The sequence below is a fragment of the Doryrhamphus excisus genome, linkage group LG2, assembly GCF_037039965.1.
Source record: "Doryrhamphus excisus strain RoL-2023G ecotype Guam linkage group LG2, RoL_Dexc_Guam_v1.1, whole genome shotgun sequence".
Lineage (NCBI taxonomy): Eukaryota > Metazoa > Chordata > Actinopteri > Syngnathiformes > Syngnathidae > Doryrhamphus > Doryrhamphus excisus.
This window is the reverse complement of record NC_136358.1, coordinates 16,323,334-16,341,433: the sequence shown is the minus strand read 5'-3', so window position 1 is coordinate 16,341,433 and position 18,100 is coordinate 16,323,334. Positions and strand designations below refer to the sequence as shown.

The 18,100-nt window shown below is 42.3% G+C and overlaps 1 protein-coding gene across 2 annotated transcripts in view; it reads right to left on the bottom strand.

Moving 5' to 3' along the window:
* mdfic (MyoD family inhibitor domain containing) overlaps positions 1-18,100 on the bottom strand; it is a 134,777-nt gene that overhangs the window by 112,105 nt on the left and 4,572 nt on the right. For both annotated transcript variants that reach the window (XM_058077321.2, XM_058077320.2), the window contains exon 5: positions 4,637-4,879. In XM_058077321.2, the coding sequence (XP_057933304.2) occupies positions 4,637-4,879 (243 nt within the window). The remainder of the gene's footprint in view (positions 1-4,636; positions 4,880-18,100) is intronic.

Sequence of the window (18,100 nt, the reverse complement as noted above, 5' to 3'; positions counted from 1 at the left end):
GAGTGCGTGAGTGAGGGTTAGAATGCTTGCCAAGCAAGAGCATGGAAGTAGAAGAAATACACAGCAATCATTAACAGACTGTTAAATAATTGCGGCATTATCATGCAAAGTACCAGGCTGATCGCTCTGAAGATTATCAGTGACGTCCAGGAGTCAAATAGGCCGATTAGCCACGGCGTACACCTCTGATTAACATTTCACCTCTCCGGACCCGTTTGATGAGGCGACTGGCGAGTTTGGCATGGGTTTGCCCGTTACAAATTACAAATGTGCTCATTAGCCACCCCAAATGTGTTTAGAGATTAGAGCTGAATTAGTCATGCTGCATTTAAAAAAACGCAGAGTATGGTCTGAATTAGTCATGAGGAGAATTTACTTTTGCAACTTGGAGGCAGTTGGAGTTATGGAAAATGACATTAAAACGATCTTGTTAATTAAACACAAACTGAGGCGCGAAGCTAGCCTGTTACACACAGAAATGCATAAGGCAACTGGAACAAAATAAACTTCTACCGTCTTATTCATTCATTCATTTTCTACCGCTTTTCCTCACTGGGGTCGCGGGGGTGCTGGAGCCTATCCCAGCTGTCTTCGGGTGAGAGGCGGGGTACACCCTGGACTGGTTGCCAGTCAATCACAGGGCACATATAGACAAACAACCACATTCATACCTATGGACAAGTCGCCAATTAACCTAGCATGTTTTTGGAATGTGGGAGGAAACCGGAGTACCCGGAGGAAACCCACGCAAACCCCGCACAGAGATGGCCGAGGGTGGGATTGAACTCGGGTCTCCTTGCTGTGAGACCTGTTTTCATGTCAAAATAGGACCATGCTGGTGTTTCTTGCACATGTTTATGTATTTGGCCTGCCACAGATACATTTTGACTGCTACAGATAGATTCGGCACTTGGTCTTAAGACCTGTGTTTCCAAGTTAGCGACTTTGTTGCTATTTTAGAGAGTAACGAGACCAGATATTCATTCATTAATTCATTTATTTTCTCCCGCTTATTCTCATGAAGGTCGTGGGGGTGCTGGAGCCTATCCCAACTGTTTTCAGGGGTGAGAGGCGGGGTCACATATAGACAAACAACCATTCCCACTCACATTCATATCTATGGACAATTTGGAGTCGCCAATTAACCTAGCATGTTTTTTGGAATGTGGGAGGAAACCGGAGTACCCGGAGACAACCTGAGAAAACATGCAAACTCCACACAAAGATGGCCGAGGGTGGAATTGAACCCTGGTCTCCTAGCTGTGAGGTCTGCGCGCTACCCACTTCATCACCATGCCGCCCTCAACCATCTTATAAACATGTTTTTTCGGCGGATGTAACGGGCATCGGGCACTCATATTAACAAGCGATAAAACCCAACATGGAGTAAACAGCCCGAGTTGCACCCACACAGCCACACTAGCATGCTCTGTTAAACTAAGCTAGCCTCCATTCATGTTCAAGAGTTTCAAAATTTTGAGCCAACTTTTCAGGTCACTGTTTCGAGATATTTACGAGGAGTGGGCGAGTGTTTGTGCTGACCATTGAGCGGTCTCAGGCCCTATCAGAGGGCCCTACTATTATCCTTTAGTTCAAAATGCTCTATCCTTGCTTTTTTTATGTTAACTCTGCCAGCCTGTTGGGACAGTCCACATCTGAGGTGAAATGGAATGCAAGTAGGCCACAAATACTTTGATATGAACGTTCAAAATCATCCAATTCAATCAACAGCATCTTTAGTGATGAATATCAAAATATTGGTGCCTATTTAATCCTGCAAACAAGAATCATCAATGCACCTTGTACTTAGTGTACTTTTTCACCAAAGTCGACTACATAAGAGTGGAATAAAGACCTGATGTGGGAAAAAAAATAGCATTACAAACAGGCAACATTTGCATAACTTTCATCAGCCCATCTCAAGTTGTCAGAGTGGGCTGTTACTGATTGGGTTAGAGGCGAAGGGGAAAGCAGGAAAGTATGGAGGACGGCCGGCACGGGAAGGCAAGCTGAAGACTGCTGGATGCTCATGTTTGATTAATCAAAGTCTTTTTTTTTTCTCCCACAAACCTTATTTTTATGCTCAGAGGGGGTGCAGAGCTGACCAGGGCTTACTGTGATATAAGCGTGTGTGTACTCAACTTTTAATGCATCTTATTATGCTGATCTGACGCCGGGATGGAGCTCGTTTACTATTAAACATATGGACAGACAACCGCGGTGCCGCGAGGTGCCTAGCAGAGCGCTTTGGACCCTTAAAAAAATAAAATAAAAAAATAAAATAAACCCTCAAAGCTCAGCCTAACAAACTTTGAAGGACCCAGAGGGCAGAGCCACGAGCCATGCGAGGGTTCAAAATCTAAAGCTGTAAAGATGATAAATAAAAAACACAACACAAGCATTAAGGCTCAGCTATTCACTTGGATGTATAATTGAAGAGCAGCCATTAGTCTGGATCTTACAAGAGCTGCAGTGAGGGCGGAGGCGGTCATACACATGAGGACTGGACACTACAGCAAAAGCAACCACAAACACGGCTCCTGTTTCACATCAGTGGGTTGCAAGCAAAAAGAGGGACAAAAGCACCTTGGAGGAAAGGTTCGGAAGGTTCACAGTAGAAAACCAGATCGTTTCACCTATTTCACCAACTGGAGGGGGGTCCTGCCCCGCCCTGTTACATAAACTGTGATTAAATTGCTGAAATATTTAATCATTTGCCCTAATAATATTATAGAAATGTAACCCCAGTGTTTGCGAGCCGTCACCATGTATGAAAAATGTGTACAAGTTCACCGGTTTTCTTGAACGCTGCACTGAAGTCAGTCAATAGAGCTGACATTCGCCACCTAGCTGTAAACAACGAACACAGCTTGAGGACCTTTGTGGATGGCGCACACGCAATTAAGCTAAAGCATCATGTCAGGATCCAACCCGAACAAAAGCGGCGCTCGTGAAGAACCCCTTGGAAACCCCTGATGTGTTATCACGCTTGCCAAAGAACACAGGGAATCCCTGGAGCTAGATCCTTGTAGCTCACGCCTTTTATATGTCCTGTATTCAGACGGCCTGTTTAGGAGGCTAATTTCACAGGCAAACAGATTATGTTAATCCGTGTAAACACTCAAACACAACAGCTTGGCTTTTCTTTTTTTTTTTTTTCTTCCGCAGGGAAATAAATACTCAAGCATATTGGTGCCAAGAGCTGGCATCTGGAAAGCAGTCAACACAAAAGCCGTAATAAGGAAGACTTGTTGAGCTGCTGGCGTTTTTTTATATTTATTTCACTCCCCCACCTTCTCCCACCCGCTTTACCAATTACGACTCGTGTCCAACAGCTCTGCAAGATGCACAAGTTGTACTCCACCTGATGCATAATTCAAGTGTGGCAAATCATCAAATAAAGATCAGGCCGCCTACTTTTCCCCTTCATGTAAACACACAACTCAATCTGCCTGTTATAAATCAGCAACCTCAAGATGGATGCGTGCACTGATGCTTCATAAACGCATGTGAGATGCAGATGAAGGTCGCAATGTGCGGCGTATTAATGAGGGCCCAGGCGGTCTGGCATGGCGGGATGCAGGGCGGGAGGGTCCAGAGAGGTGTGAGGGGCCCAGAGGAAGGCTGGTCACGACTTTTAATGGGCACCCCGCACTCTCTGCCCTCGTTAGGCGGTCACACCTATCTCCGCAGACAGGAACAGGACCAGTCATTACTACACTCACCTCGGCCCCACACGTAACTAAGCGACGGCCTCCCCGGTGAGGGTGCCCCGAAGCAAAAACACCATAGGGGCACAATAAAGAAGAGTGGTCATGCATTCCACAATTAAAAGGTGAGACGGGGTACATATGTATTATCAATACCTTTGTTTTAATTTTTTTTTGCTGCTGCCTTGCTATTTTTATTTTCAGATTTCATATTGGATTTATTTTAATTGTACAGTATATTATTTTTTATTTTTATTATTGTTATTATTTTTATTATTGTTATTATTATTATTGTTATTTTTATTTGTGTTATTATTGTTATTATTTTATTGGTGTTATTGTTATTATTATTGTTGTTGTTTTTGTTGTTGTTATTGTTATTGATTTTATTGTTGTTATTATTATTATTGTTATTATTATTATTACATGGTCATTAAACTTTGAATACAATAATAAGAATACATGATATTAAAAGGGATTTTTTGACAATGACTTACCCCCCCAATTAGGTGCTGGGACCACTTAAGTTAGGAGTTTGGCTTCTCACAACAATGTGTGTTGAAAAGTGTAATACTTTTACATCACAAAAATGCCTCCTCAAAAAAAAATCCGACCTCACAATCGCTCGTCGTTACTGTCTCTCCCATCTCATCCCATTTTTTCATCTTAAAACCTTTCTGAAGCAGCCGATTGATTCATCCGGGTCAGTGCCGGTGTCATTTCTTGGGGTCTACCACTTGACTTTTATGATCCATAACCGTCAGGATCTTTGAAAAAGTTTCAAATGACCATGACTCAACAATCCCACACAAAAACGTGTTCCGTTTTGGAATGAAGAGATAAATTATGAGTAAAATGCAAGCTGCATAAAGCTGTTAGTGGTTAGTCGGTTTTAGTATTTCTATCCTACCAGTTTAACCACCCACCTTCTGGTAAAGGCTGTTTCTGCGATCCCATTGAGCTCCCCTTGCTGGGTCGGCTGCTATCGCTGTCCACAGACAGACTCGACCTCAACTTTCGCTGCATCCTCTGCGAAACCGGCGTGGACGGCTGCTTGGTGGTCGGTGCTGCTGATGCTGATGTCGTTCTCCCGCCGTTGGCACACATGCATTTGCTGGTGGTGAGGTCACCTGGTTTGCCAGTTGGGCTTTTATCGGCGTGAGGTTGAGCTGAAAGTAAACATAAACGCATCCATCACTCAAACAATTCAAGTGCAATTGAAAGTACAGTAGCAGGGTAACCATGGCAACAATTGTTATTTTCAATATTACAAGCTAATCATTGCAACTCCAAATTCTCCATAGGTATGAATGTGAGTGTGAATGGTTGTTTGTCTATATGTGCCCTCTGATTGGCTGGCAACCAGTCCAGGGTGTACCCCACCTCTTGCCCAAAGACAGCTGGGATAGGCTCCAGCACCCCCAGCGACCCTTGTGAGGATAAACGCTAGAAAATGAATGAATGAATGAACTGCATGAGGTCATGCATCATGTCAGTCATAGCATGTCTGACATGATAGAGTGGAAAAAAGTTATCCTCTCAAATAGTGTGGAAGTGGTATGTTTTTGGCTTTTCACAGCACCCCCGCGACCCTTGTGAGGAAAAAGCAGTAGAAAATGAATGAACAAGCTAATGATCAATTGCAGACCCCACCAAAACTTGGTTTTTTTTTGCATATACATATTGAACACCAAGACAAATGTACTTGCGTTCTTCAGTTAGTTAAAAAAAAAAGTTTCCTTTTACTGCGACAGCGGTGAACGTGAGCAATAACTTTGTCAGCACTCTGTCGGGTGAAACTAACTTCATCTGTTGGTTCTCGGCAAACCTTGCGATATTGATCACATGGCAAACATTTCGGAGCCAGGATGACAGGAAGAAGCAGAGCGACGTGGCGACGGGATCACAAAAGCCGCCGCTGTAGGCAGCCGAGTGAAGACGAAGGAGCGCGAGATTAATACATGGAGGGGTGGGGATAAAAAAGACAGAGACACAAAATAGCGGCAACCGTAATGATCTCCTTTACTTTAACGCTCAGGTGGCCTCAGTCAAGCTCAAGCTGATAAGACGGGATGAGAGTGAGCAAAAGATCTCGCCGTGAGGAGCATCTGCACATTCAGCTCCACTGGGAGTTCCTCCTGGGTTACCTCCACCCCTGTACATCAGAGTGCATGTAACCCCCCACCACCCACCACCACCAGTCTCCACTTTCTTTACCTCCAGTCGTTCACAACTCCTCCTAATTGAGCTACTTTATGGAGCATCCCTGAAGAGAGTTTCGTCCAAACTAAGAAAAAGTGCTTGAGAGCTTATTTCCATGCAACAATTAAGAGTGTGGGAATGTAAATTTAACGATACATCACACAGGGGGAAACCGGACATGAATGTAAAACAAAGCAATTAAACACATTTAGGCTGTTCCTCATTCCTTTCATGAACAAATACCACAACAATCATTGAACATGCTCAGTTACACACGTTCACACTTGCACAATTCAACAAGGATTTAATCCAAGCATAGGCAGTTCACTTCCTGTAAATATTTCCTAACAGGGAGAGAAAATAACAGTAAAGTCTTCACTAACTTACTCCAAAATCAAAAGTCATACAAGGATGGGGCTTCCCTACAATGAAGAACTTTGCACGCAGTGATTAACGAGGTATTTGATGGATTTTTCTGCTTCTTTTCCGAGACACAATGGCTGTCCACGACAATATGGAGGGTGGAGAGAGTGAAGTATTAACAAGAGGTTACAGCTGTTGTGGTTTCACAGCTGCAGTCTCTTTCCATCACTCATTACGCTCGGCAACCCTTCCTCATCAACACACTCAAGGATGATTCATTCTTGGGCCCGCTTTGAGTCACCCCCAACATGGAGTGCAGCAAACATGCGGGTCGGGACCGTTTGAGAGATGGTTCTGGGTCTGCTTGGACTACAAAAAGCATGGATGAATGACAAATACATGTGTTGTCACTCTACGCTCTTCTTCTAAAACTCTTTAAAAGTATATTTCCGAAGCTCTTTGTGAAATCTAAGATGGTGAGTAGAGAACACAAGAGTAGGAACACATTTACTGTGACACACAAGCAGGAGATTTAATCATTCATTCATGGACTGGTCATCAGCCAATCACAGGGCACATATAGACAAACAACCATTCACACTCACATTCATACCTATGGACAATTTGGAGTGGCCAATTAACCTAGCATGTTTTTGGAATGTGGGAGGAAATCGGAGTACCTGGAGAAAACCCACGCATGCACGGGGAGAACATGCAAACTGCACACAGAGATGGCCGAGGGTGGAATTGAACCCTGAATTGAAGACTGAGCGCTACAACCGCTCGCCCGCCATGCAGCCCAGGAGTATTATTTTCATCTTAAATAGCTTATTTGTCATGTCTACCATATAGTGTAATCCAAATGTAAAGCCATTTAAAGCCGCCATTCCAATACATTGAGAACTACTGTTCCAGTGGATCTTCACTGGAATCAAGCATACCAGCAGAGTGGTTTTTCTCCCATTGCGGCTCGCCACACGCGCATAAACACGCTCATTCGCAAAGATGCCAAAGCACACTGGCAGGTATAATTATCTTGCCTGTCCAGGAAGTGAAAGTTTCAATTTACCCAAAGTAGAAATAGTTGTTAAAGGGGACCGCCGAAACTAATGGTCTTCCCGAAGAACCGCCAAAGCCATAAAAGAGAGAGTCGCGGCAGGTTTTCGACTTTATTTTTAACCCAGATGAAGAAAAGATGAATAGACACAATGCATCATATAATATGCATAACCATTGATCATGCTAATGATGATACTGTCAAGGATGGCAATGATGGACGTGCGCAGTCGCCGTTCGACAAATGAAAAAATAATGAGTGTGCTGGAAGTGCGCTAAGCTCTAAGTTAGGTAAAACTTTAAAGTGTGGAAGCAGCTGGAAATGGAATCAGCATCATCTGGAATCTCATGTGTGTCACTAAACCCCTAAAATGGAAGCATTTCTTTTATCGTACAGTTTTATAGAGATGAACATAAATATGGTAGAGTAGTCAGTGTACATCTTGTAGTGCGGTATAGTTACTATCCACTGAAACTGCCCGAAGCTGGCAACACAAGTGAGTACTGAGATGAGGATGGTAGTTTGGCAGTGGTGTGGACTTAAATCACCCAACTTGGATTCGAGTCAGACCCACGTCTCAATTTTAAATGACTTGGACTCAACTTGACAATATCATTAACGACTTTGCAACTCGACTTGGACGTGGAACTGAATGATTTGGGCCTGATTCTGATTTTAGTGAAATGACATGAAAACAGTGAGTGAGTAAAATGTGTCCCCATTCAAAGTACTCAACTAACATGATGGCTATTATGTCATTTCCGTTAAGAAAAGTGATTTTCCCACAGAATCTCCCTCCTTGAAAGCATCTGTTAAAGTCCAATCAGATTTAAAAACAAGGGTGCAGCTTACATTTCAAACAATGCACTCAAAACATTTCAAAAAAACCTCAAACAATGCACAATGATGAGCCAATTCAAGAAACAATACATCATGACTGGTTTAAGACTCGTCATCCTCGTATTTAGCAAACATCAACTGCTAATGTTTGCTGTTTGATGTTTGAATGACGAGTCTTAAACCAGTCATGATGTGCTATAAATATATCACTATATTGACAGTTACTATGGTACATATAATGTCATTGTATGGTCATATCACCTCGTACTTCGGTACGAGGTACATTAATAAAAAAAAAAAAAACTTAAACTGTATTATGGAAAGCAGGAAGTGAACAAATGTAACAGTTACTGATTGTAAAAGTACCAGATGGAGAGGTAGGATTTAATAAGCTTTGCTTCTTCCTACTCCTTTTGGACATGTGGAACTGTGAACTGATTATGTGATGCATTCAATCTGATGCATGTTCAAATGAAATAAAACCATTACCATTACCATTACATTTCTGTGAGCGTCAGACTGCTGGAAAGCTGATTGACACCAGGATGTGTCAGCATGCTACTGAGGATAATTTCATTTGCGCCAGTTCATTGTATTTTTATAACTGTGCTTATGACTTATAAGGACATTCAAGCATCTGACTTGAGTTGACTTGTTGCAAATACTGACTTTCTCCCCCCTCTGGTAATTGGTGGTGGGAGTGTCACGGTCTGAGGCTGCATAAGTGCTGTCAACACCGGAGAGCTGTGGTTCACAGAGGGCAAACATGAATTCAAACATGTACTGTGACATTCTGAAACACTTCCAAGAGAACAACCGCTTCATGCTGTTTCACGGTTTCAAGTTTGGATCGATATTAGAGCCTGTGATGCTGCATACACACAGACAATGTGCTTCAATGGGATAAGGTGTGAAAAAGATATCGCAGAGCTACGAGTTATGTGAAATAGCTATTTGCAGCTATTAATGTGAAATGTGTACCATATCTTATAGCTGAATATACAGATTCTAGTCAATTCTAAGCCAGTTGCATAACTCCTTAAATGAGTTAATAGTGTCTGTATCCAAAAAGGTGTGTAATATTTAAGAGCGATAAGGAGTGACTGGTGCAAAACTGTAGAAAATATGCATCAAAATTGGATGAGCATCTTTAAAAGTTGTCCTCTCGCTACACCGTGGCAGAGATAACTGAATGCACCAAAACTGACAGGATGCATTAAAAAGAACACGCACGCACACACACACACATACACACACACACAAATACGCCTCAAATTGGACTTGTAACCGCCCTATTTCTAGCGCATCAACAACTGTTGAGAGTGTACATTTGTAGTTGAATAAAACATGGTATTCCCCTACACACGCTGTCACACACATCACAGGGGGAAACTAGAGGCGGGTCGGGGGGGTGGGGGGAGGGGGGGGGGTTGAGTGCTTCTTGACTGCCTAAGCAGCAGCAGCATCCCAATTTGGTCGCCGCTACCACTAGCTGACAGGCTGGAATATCTGGGGAGCATTTTTAAAAGGCCAGTGTTTGATGGATTCATGAAGAACACACAAATATAATTGCCATTTGTCACCGAGTCTTCAGCAGCGCCGCCACACAGGGACCGAGTGCCGGGAGGGCGGGGGTGGCGGGTGCACGGATGGCTCCGTATGTAAAAGTGAGCGTATAAACACCTCGGTTTTTCGTCCAAAATAGGTCCTACAGGAGGAAGGTGGAAATTGCACCCAGAAGACACAGTGAATACGCATGCATGTGGCGTCCTGGCACACAGCTGTACAAACACGGATTCCGAAATAGGCAAGGACGATCTAACAAAGAGGTTGCAAAGGGTCAACGTGAAGATACTCATTTGCGGGCAGCTGGTGAATAACAGCCATTTTTTAATATTAATGCCCCCGAGACACCGGAATGAAAAGTGTTTGTCAAGACTTATTAGAACGCCCGTCATGGAGAGCATACAGTTATTCAAATGTCACATCATGTCAACCAAATAAACAGGTATTCATCTCCTAATAGCCGTGATTACACAATGCAAAGACTTTTGAATGGAAGTTCCACACAGCAGGTCGCTGGGAAATGCTAATTCCGGTGTTTTGTTTATCTTTTGTGCGGCACATTAGGAAAGCGTGTATATTTTCCGCTCGGCTGCGCGTGTACCTCCATGATTGAAATGCTAATTTGTCAAATGTGCAATGACCTAGCCAGAGTCCTCCCTGGCACCATCACCAAAACAGCCCGAGGTATCATCTCTCCTCCTAACAAATAGGAGTCCGCCTTTCAATCCAAAGGGATATATTTTCTCATTAGAAATTATACATCTCCCCCCTGTCCGTATTTATAGACGCAAAACCAGGGGAATTATGCGAGAGGAATATATAGCACAACCAATGCTATTACAAAAGGGCTCTGATTGAAATGTTCCTTTGGCGTATCAAAGCTGTGTTTACCATTTGACCTTCTAAACTTGAGGACAAGGACTTCCTTTCTTATACGCAAGGATGCACAGGCTGGAAAATGCTAATGGTTTGGTTTATGTTAAACATATAAAAAAGTACATCACATGTCTACACTTCAATCTAACATGTACAAATAAGGAGTAGGAAGAAGCAGAGTGTATTTAATTTCGTGTTTTCACAATAAAAGCATCTTAGCACTGTAAATACAGAGGGAAAAAAAAGAAAACAACCGACCACGTCAGTTTAACCAACAATGTTCCTAATTTGTCTGAGATGAAATAATGATGATGATAATGGAAGTGCTGAGATGATGATGATAGCTGAATTACCTGCTCGTCAGCGACAATGACCCTGCCTCGATTAGCTGTCAAGGCTTGCATCTCATTGAAAACACGAAAAGGTTTTCATTTTGTTGTCCCTTCTTATAGAAGAGGACTCCATGCTATTTCTGATACCCCCAACCAACAAAAGCGAGAAGCAGGGCGTCTGGGATTTGCTCATTTTCAAATTTTGCTGCTGACAGAGAGGGGGGGGCAGGGGGTGTTGTTCTGCTTAATTACATTTGACTGTAGCTGCTATAGACCTTAAATTGACAAAGCAAGGCTCTCTGCAGCCCCTTTCATGCAACATGCAAAAGTGGCATTTTTCCTCCTTTTCCCCCCTTTATTCCTGTTCTGTGGACATTCGCAAGTCAGCAGCCAAGGCACCGCAAATTCAAAGACACACATTTTTTTTCCTCCCAAAATAGGCAGTTACTCTACAGAGAACACATCTAAACCACCATGAGCAAGTGATAATTTATACTTATTCATTCATTTTCTACCGCTTATCCTCTCAAGGGTCACAGGGGTGCCTATCCCAGCTGTCTTGGGGCGAGAGGCGGGGTACACTCACAGTGCCCAATCACAGGGCACATATTGACAAACAACCATTCACACTCACATTCATACCTATTGACAATTTGGAGTCGCAAATTAACCTAGCATGTTTTTGGAATGTGGGAGGAAACCGGAGTACCCGGAGAAAACCCACACATGCATGGGGAGAACATGCAAACTCCACACAGAGATGCCAGAGGGTGGAATTGAACCCTGGTCTCCTAGCTGTGAGGTCTGCGCGTGCCGCCTATTCAATAACTAATTAAAGTTAATTCTCGGGGGGGATTACTTTTTTCTTGTAAAAAAATGAGAATTTAGTCATATAAAAATTACTCATAATTTTTTATCTTAAAATTATGAGTTGACTCTTGAAAAAAAGATTTAGTTATTGTAAAACTAAAAAAAAACTAACCCATAAATTAATTAACTGATTTTATTCTTAAATTTAATTCTTAAAATTAACCCTTTAATATATATTATATATATAAATTACATTATATATAAATACATTTTATATATTCAAATATATTATATATGTTTTGTGAGGTTTTTCTTGCAATAAAGTTTTTTAAAAGACTTTATTCCTTACAAGAGTGGGCATTTTTGGGAAGCTCAATTGTGTTGAGCACCGCCGTGCAGCCTATTCATACTGACATAAAAGGTAAAATGTACAGCAATGATGTACCACCTTTTTTTAGTGTGCTGTGACTGGCTAAAGAGTAGCTCTGATTCAATCTGTTCATCAATCATCTTACATTATCTATCATTAACGGTGACTACCTATATATTAAATATGTTGAACAGGATTGTGCATTTCACTTGAAAGCTTCCACCTCAAGTGAACAATGGCAACGGAAGAGAGAATTGGAGGGTCCTTGATCTGAATTTAATGTAATAATTTCAACTTTCACTTTTATTGTCAAGGTTGATTTGAAATCAGAGTGGAGCATTTACGTCAAGGAGAAGGGTAAGGGGCCACAGAAAAGGAACCCGCATGTTTCTGCATGTTGCCATGTGAAAGCGGACACAGATGTGAAAATACCTTGTTTTGCTGGGTTCTGCGTGAAATGCACAGGTGGAAAAAAATGGCTTCAAACCATGTTTTCCACCTCTTACGGGAATAACGTTGAGAAAGAGGTGCAAGTCACTCTTGGTGAAGCCCCGCCTCCTTCTGTCACTCAAAGTTCAGACACTCTTATGTGGAATTTGGCAGTGTGCTAAAATTAAATGCTCCTCCTGTAGCCGAAATACAGAATAATCAACTCTTCGACGCCTCTCGAGGGATGATTTAGGATGAGTGTGTTTCTAAAGAACGCATGGATTGTGGAGTGAATTGGGTCTCTAAAGTTACAGTAACTTCTCAAAATGACTCACAGAAAGCCTAACAACATGCCACACCCTCCTTCACTCCAAACTCAAAAGTGAGCAACAGAGGAGTGAACGAGAGGAAGAAGAGGGAGGGCTTTGTGGGCTTCGGCGATGACTCAAATATTCCAGCAGCTTCAAACTCCCCGCGCCGTAGCAGAAGTTCCACAGGAAGTTCACTCCGTTTATGCTGCAAGTGTGCCCCGCTTGGACACAACAGGCCTCCCCCCACTAACGCAACCAAGCCCCCTAAAAGCCCAAATACATCAGAGATGCGAGTGCGGGTCACAGAGAGGATTGGCACTCTATCAAAATAGCCCCACACAGAGTTCCTTTATTTGCTCAGTGGCAATCTCAGCATTAACCCTCTGCTAATGGGACAGCTGTGGGTCAGCGCCTCGCATCTCGGGGACGCCAATCAAAGCCCTAAGCTGAGAGAATCAGCCTTCGGGACAGAGAAGGTGCTCGTCCGCCTCTTGAGTGGCTTCTTAAACGCGGAGACGCCTGTATCGATTTTTTAGCTCTGGAGAGAGAGGGACCAGGAAGAGTGGGTGGAGGCTGGGGAGGGGATTGAGTCGGAGTCTGGACGGCAGCCATCCCCTCTGGTCCCTGGTCACCCTCCGCTGAGCAGGGGATGGCCTGACAGAATGACCTCGCAGCGAGGCACTGAACCTGCAAACACGACGGGGCCAAGGAGTTGTGAGCTGAGGGGCTGGCGGGGGCAACAGCGGCACAGATCTCAGTAATAGAAAAGGGTTTTAACCTTAATGTTGGAGCCAAAACCCTGTTAGAGGCCACGTAATCCCCCCCCGCGCCACTCTCATTTAAACCGCCTGGTGGGTCCCCCCGCCCCCCTTACCCTCCGTCTGTGAGAAGCTGGAGAAAAGATGGCATCTTGTGTGGCATAGTTTGTAAACATGAGCCTGCAGTAAACGGCAGAGGTAAATACGTTTCATTTTAGTGCTTCACCTAAACTGATCTGGTTTTACAAGAGCAATAAAACAGTACCGGTACCCTCCTTGCGAGGAAAAGGAACGGAACACACTCTACAAACATAGCGGACATCAGGTTTTTACAGCATTCATTTCTTTACTAAGCCCCACATGAGAAATCACTCTGGTGACAGAGACAAGGAAAAACCCAGACATTTTCTAATAATCTTTTACACAGATGGGAAAAACGACTTCCGCTGTCAAATTGTAGTCAGAACTCATAGCTAAATTAAGAACACAAAGAACATAAGAATAATTACAATAAAATATGCTGCTTAGTTATTACTGTTGCTTTCATAGGAGCAGATCCTTTAAACATAAGTAAAACTAAAATCGTGCTGTTTGGTAACAGCAGACAGGACACGCACCAGCAAATACATAGATAGATGGTGTAGACATTGAAAGGGTGAAGGAAAATACATTTCTGGGGATCACAATACATGAAAATATGAGCTGGAAACCTCATATTACAAATATACAACATAAGGTGGCCAGAAATATTTCAGTATTGAACAAAGCAAAATTTGTTCTCAATCAGAAATCACTCCACACTCTTTATTGCTCTCTGGTTCTACCATATCTTACTTATTGTGTGGAAATATGGGGTACTAACTATAAAAGCAATCTTCACTCGCTAAATGTACTGCAAAAAAGGTCAGTAAGGATAATTCATAATGCTGCCTACAGAGAACATACTAACTCCTTATTTCTAAAATCACAAATACTTAAACTTGCTGACATAGTTCATCTTCAAACAGCTAAAATAATGCATAAGGCTAAAAATTACCAATTAGCTAAAAATGTCATCCAATACTTCTCTACAAGAGAGGAGAAATATGATCTCAGGGAAGAACTACGTTTGAAACACTTCTATGCTAGGACTACGTTAAAAAGCCATAGCATTTCAGTATGTGGAATCAAACTATGGAATGGATTGAGTAAGGACCTCAAACAATGCACAACGATGAGCCAATTCAAGAAACAATACAAGCAGTTGATGTTTGCTAAATACAAGGATAAAGAGTCTTGAACCAGTCATGGTGTGCTATACATCACTATATGTCACTATACATCATACATCACTATATGGACAGTTACTATGGTACACATAATGTCATTGTATGGTCATATCACATCTTACTTCGGTACGAGACAAAACATTTAAAAAAAATTTTAAAAATAAAAAAAACTGTATTGTGGAAAGCAGGAAGTGAACAAATGTAACAGTTACTGATTGTAAAAGTACCAGATGGAGGGGTAGGATTTAATAAGCTTTGCTTCTTCCTACTCCTTTTGGACATGTGGAACTGTGAATGCACTCAATTGTAATCTGATGCATGTTCAAATGAAATTAAACCATCACCATTACCATTTAACATGTTCAAGGATACTGTAGGATACTGTAGCTTGTATTATTTTTGTCATTGTTGATCGATCGCCTCCTCAACATTAAAATAGCACCTTTATCCTGGCAACAGTCCAGTCCAGTGTTGAGGGTAGCTTAGTTGCATGTGTAGGGAGTCTGCACAAGTCTCATGTTGATAGAACACAATTAAGTTTGAAATAAATTATTGTAACCACACAACGAGGACCACCTGCATAAAATTCCTCCTTAAAAAAAGGAATATACCACCAACAAGCGTGTACTTCCTTATAAGTGCGTCATAGGTGACATTTCCATACAAAAGGTCAACTGGCGCTAAGACAACTTGTAAAGAGAACTCTCTGCCGTCGTAATTAACTAACAATCCAACTCTACAATCACAATACTTTCTTGAGAATAGACGTGCGCATAACTAATCATTTAGCTGAAGTATTTTAAATACTGAAAAAAAATTAAACACTAAATAGGCTTGGGCACTTGGGGTAAAATATGCTAATTAAGGCACTTGAAATTTGCCACATTAAATCTATCTGCGGCAGGACAATGAGAAAATAATTACAACAGAGGTAGAATAACAATAGCCACTTTAATCAACCTCTGCGCTAGCATTTCACCCTATTTAGTATACCGTTTGGATTCCGTGACCCACTGCTAAGTAATCACTTGAAAATAACGCTGGAGTTTTTAATGCCTCTGTACTACACACCGTTTCTGCTAGGACGACAATGAGGATACGGATCTTGCATACCAACAATAACGAAAGCAGGAAAAACACAAGGTTAAAAACTCTGAAAGGACTTTGGTAACTTTGATTTAGTTTCAACTAAACTATTACAAAATCTATTTCACCGCACTTATTGGAGGTCACAGGTGCTCCCCTTGAAGTCCAATCAAAAAGTTCCATCTTTCTTTGAAACCTGGCGTAATTTGACAGGACTTTGTCACGACAGTTAAAAGCCGAACGTAAGGTCATCTATAGCATTAACGCATTCAAAAGTATATAACAATCCGGTGAATAATGTTAACGATTAAACCCCTCAAACCGTTCACAGAGGCCTGTTTGCAGGAGATATGGGCTGCTGGAAAACCCAGACGCGTCTCTTGAGGAATGTCCAACCTCCCTTCAGGATGGAGATGCCACAGAGGAAGAGTTCCCTGGTGGCAGCCTCACTAGAGAAGCGGAATTGTACTTTGTGGTCGAACAAAACCGCAGCAGTTGGCAGTCCCCACGGCAGACTTTCCAAGCGTGTCAGTTTTTGTTAAAACTTTAAAATGGGAAAAACTGTCAAAAACGGTTTGACTTTCAGGATTGGGAACTATAGTCAACAAAAGCAAATAACCACAAAGGTCTGTAATTTACACCTGGTCAGAAAACATTGACTAGTGACCAATCATTTCCAATTTCCAATTAATTTGAATTGCAGTATTGGTCAATAAAAAATGAATCTACTATTAAGCCTGCAATCTCACAGAAACAGACATATTGTCCTATCCTGAGGAACAGGAACGTATGTGTGGGGAAGTATTTCCCTGTAGGACCACCCAATCTTGGCGCAATCTTATTACAAACTCGATCCCGTTCCCTCCTGAACTAAACATGTCAAGAAAAAACGTTGAATCTCATCCCTTACAACGCGTGAATGGAAGCTAGTGAAGTTAGCTTAGTTAGTAGTTAGTGCTAAACTTTGTTAGTTAGCATAGATCATGCTAGAGGGGCTGTGTGTGCATTAGAAAAGTTAGCCAAGCTACATCTGTTTCCAATATACTGAGCAAAATTGGCCATTGATGTATTTCATCAATAAATGTCGGGGTTTTGGCATTTAATTTGGCAGACATTTTTTTGATAAAAAAGTGAAAACTCTATGCTGCTAAGATAAGAGTAAAAAGTCATTCATTTTCTACCGCTTATCCTCACGAGGGTCGCAGGAGGTGCTGGAGCCTATCCCAGCTGTCTTCGGACGAGAGGCGGGGTACACCCTGGACTGGTGGCCAGCCAATCACAGGGCACATATAGACAAACAACCATTCACACTCACATTCATACCTATGGACAATTTGGAGTCGCTAATTAACCTAGCATGTTTTTGGAATGTGGGAGGAAATCGGAGTACGCGGAGAAAACCCATGCATGCAAGGGGAGAATATGCAAACTCCGCACAGAGATGGTTGAGGGTGGAATTGAACTTGGGTCTCAGAGCTGTGAGGCCTGTGCGCTAACCACTCGAACACCGTGCAGCCGAGTACAAAGTCAAAAAACAGAATAAAAAAAATAAATAATGGAAAGAAATGAATTTGGAAAACAATAAAACATACTTTTTTAGTAACTCCAAAAGACTGGTAAGCATCCAGAAGCTTCATCAACATATTACAACATTGGTTCTGTTGCTGCCGTGTGGTAAAACATACTAAACCACTGGAAATCTACACACTTTTCTCTGCAAAAGACACTATTTGTGACACATTTATCTTCCTGTTGTATGGCTAGCCCCCTTAAAAGACTTCAGAAAGGATACGTGCTGTCAGCGCAACAATACAGTCCACTTCCTCATGTTGTGAGAAGTGCGTAGTGCATTGTGTATCCTGTACACAAGCTTTAAATCAGACGAGGCAAGGGAGCGCTCGGGGGCAGGATGCAGCCAACCAGATGATCTCTTATTGATTTCCTGTTTCTGCAGCCGAACGGGGCTCTCAATTAGCACACGGAGCGCGGATCTGATTGGCTGGGAGCCACATGAGGAAGACGATGCCAGGAGGTTTTAAAAGTGAAATACTGTTTGAGTGACTTCTCTCTTACTCTAACTGCAGTCAGCTTGCGGTGAGCAGGGCATCAATAAACACACAAA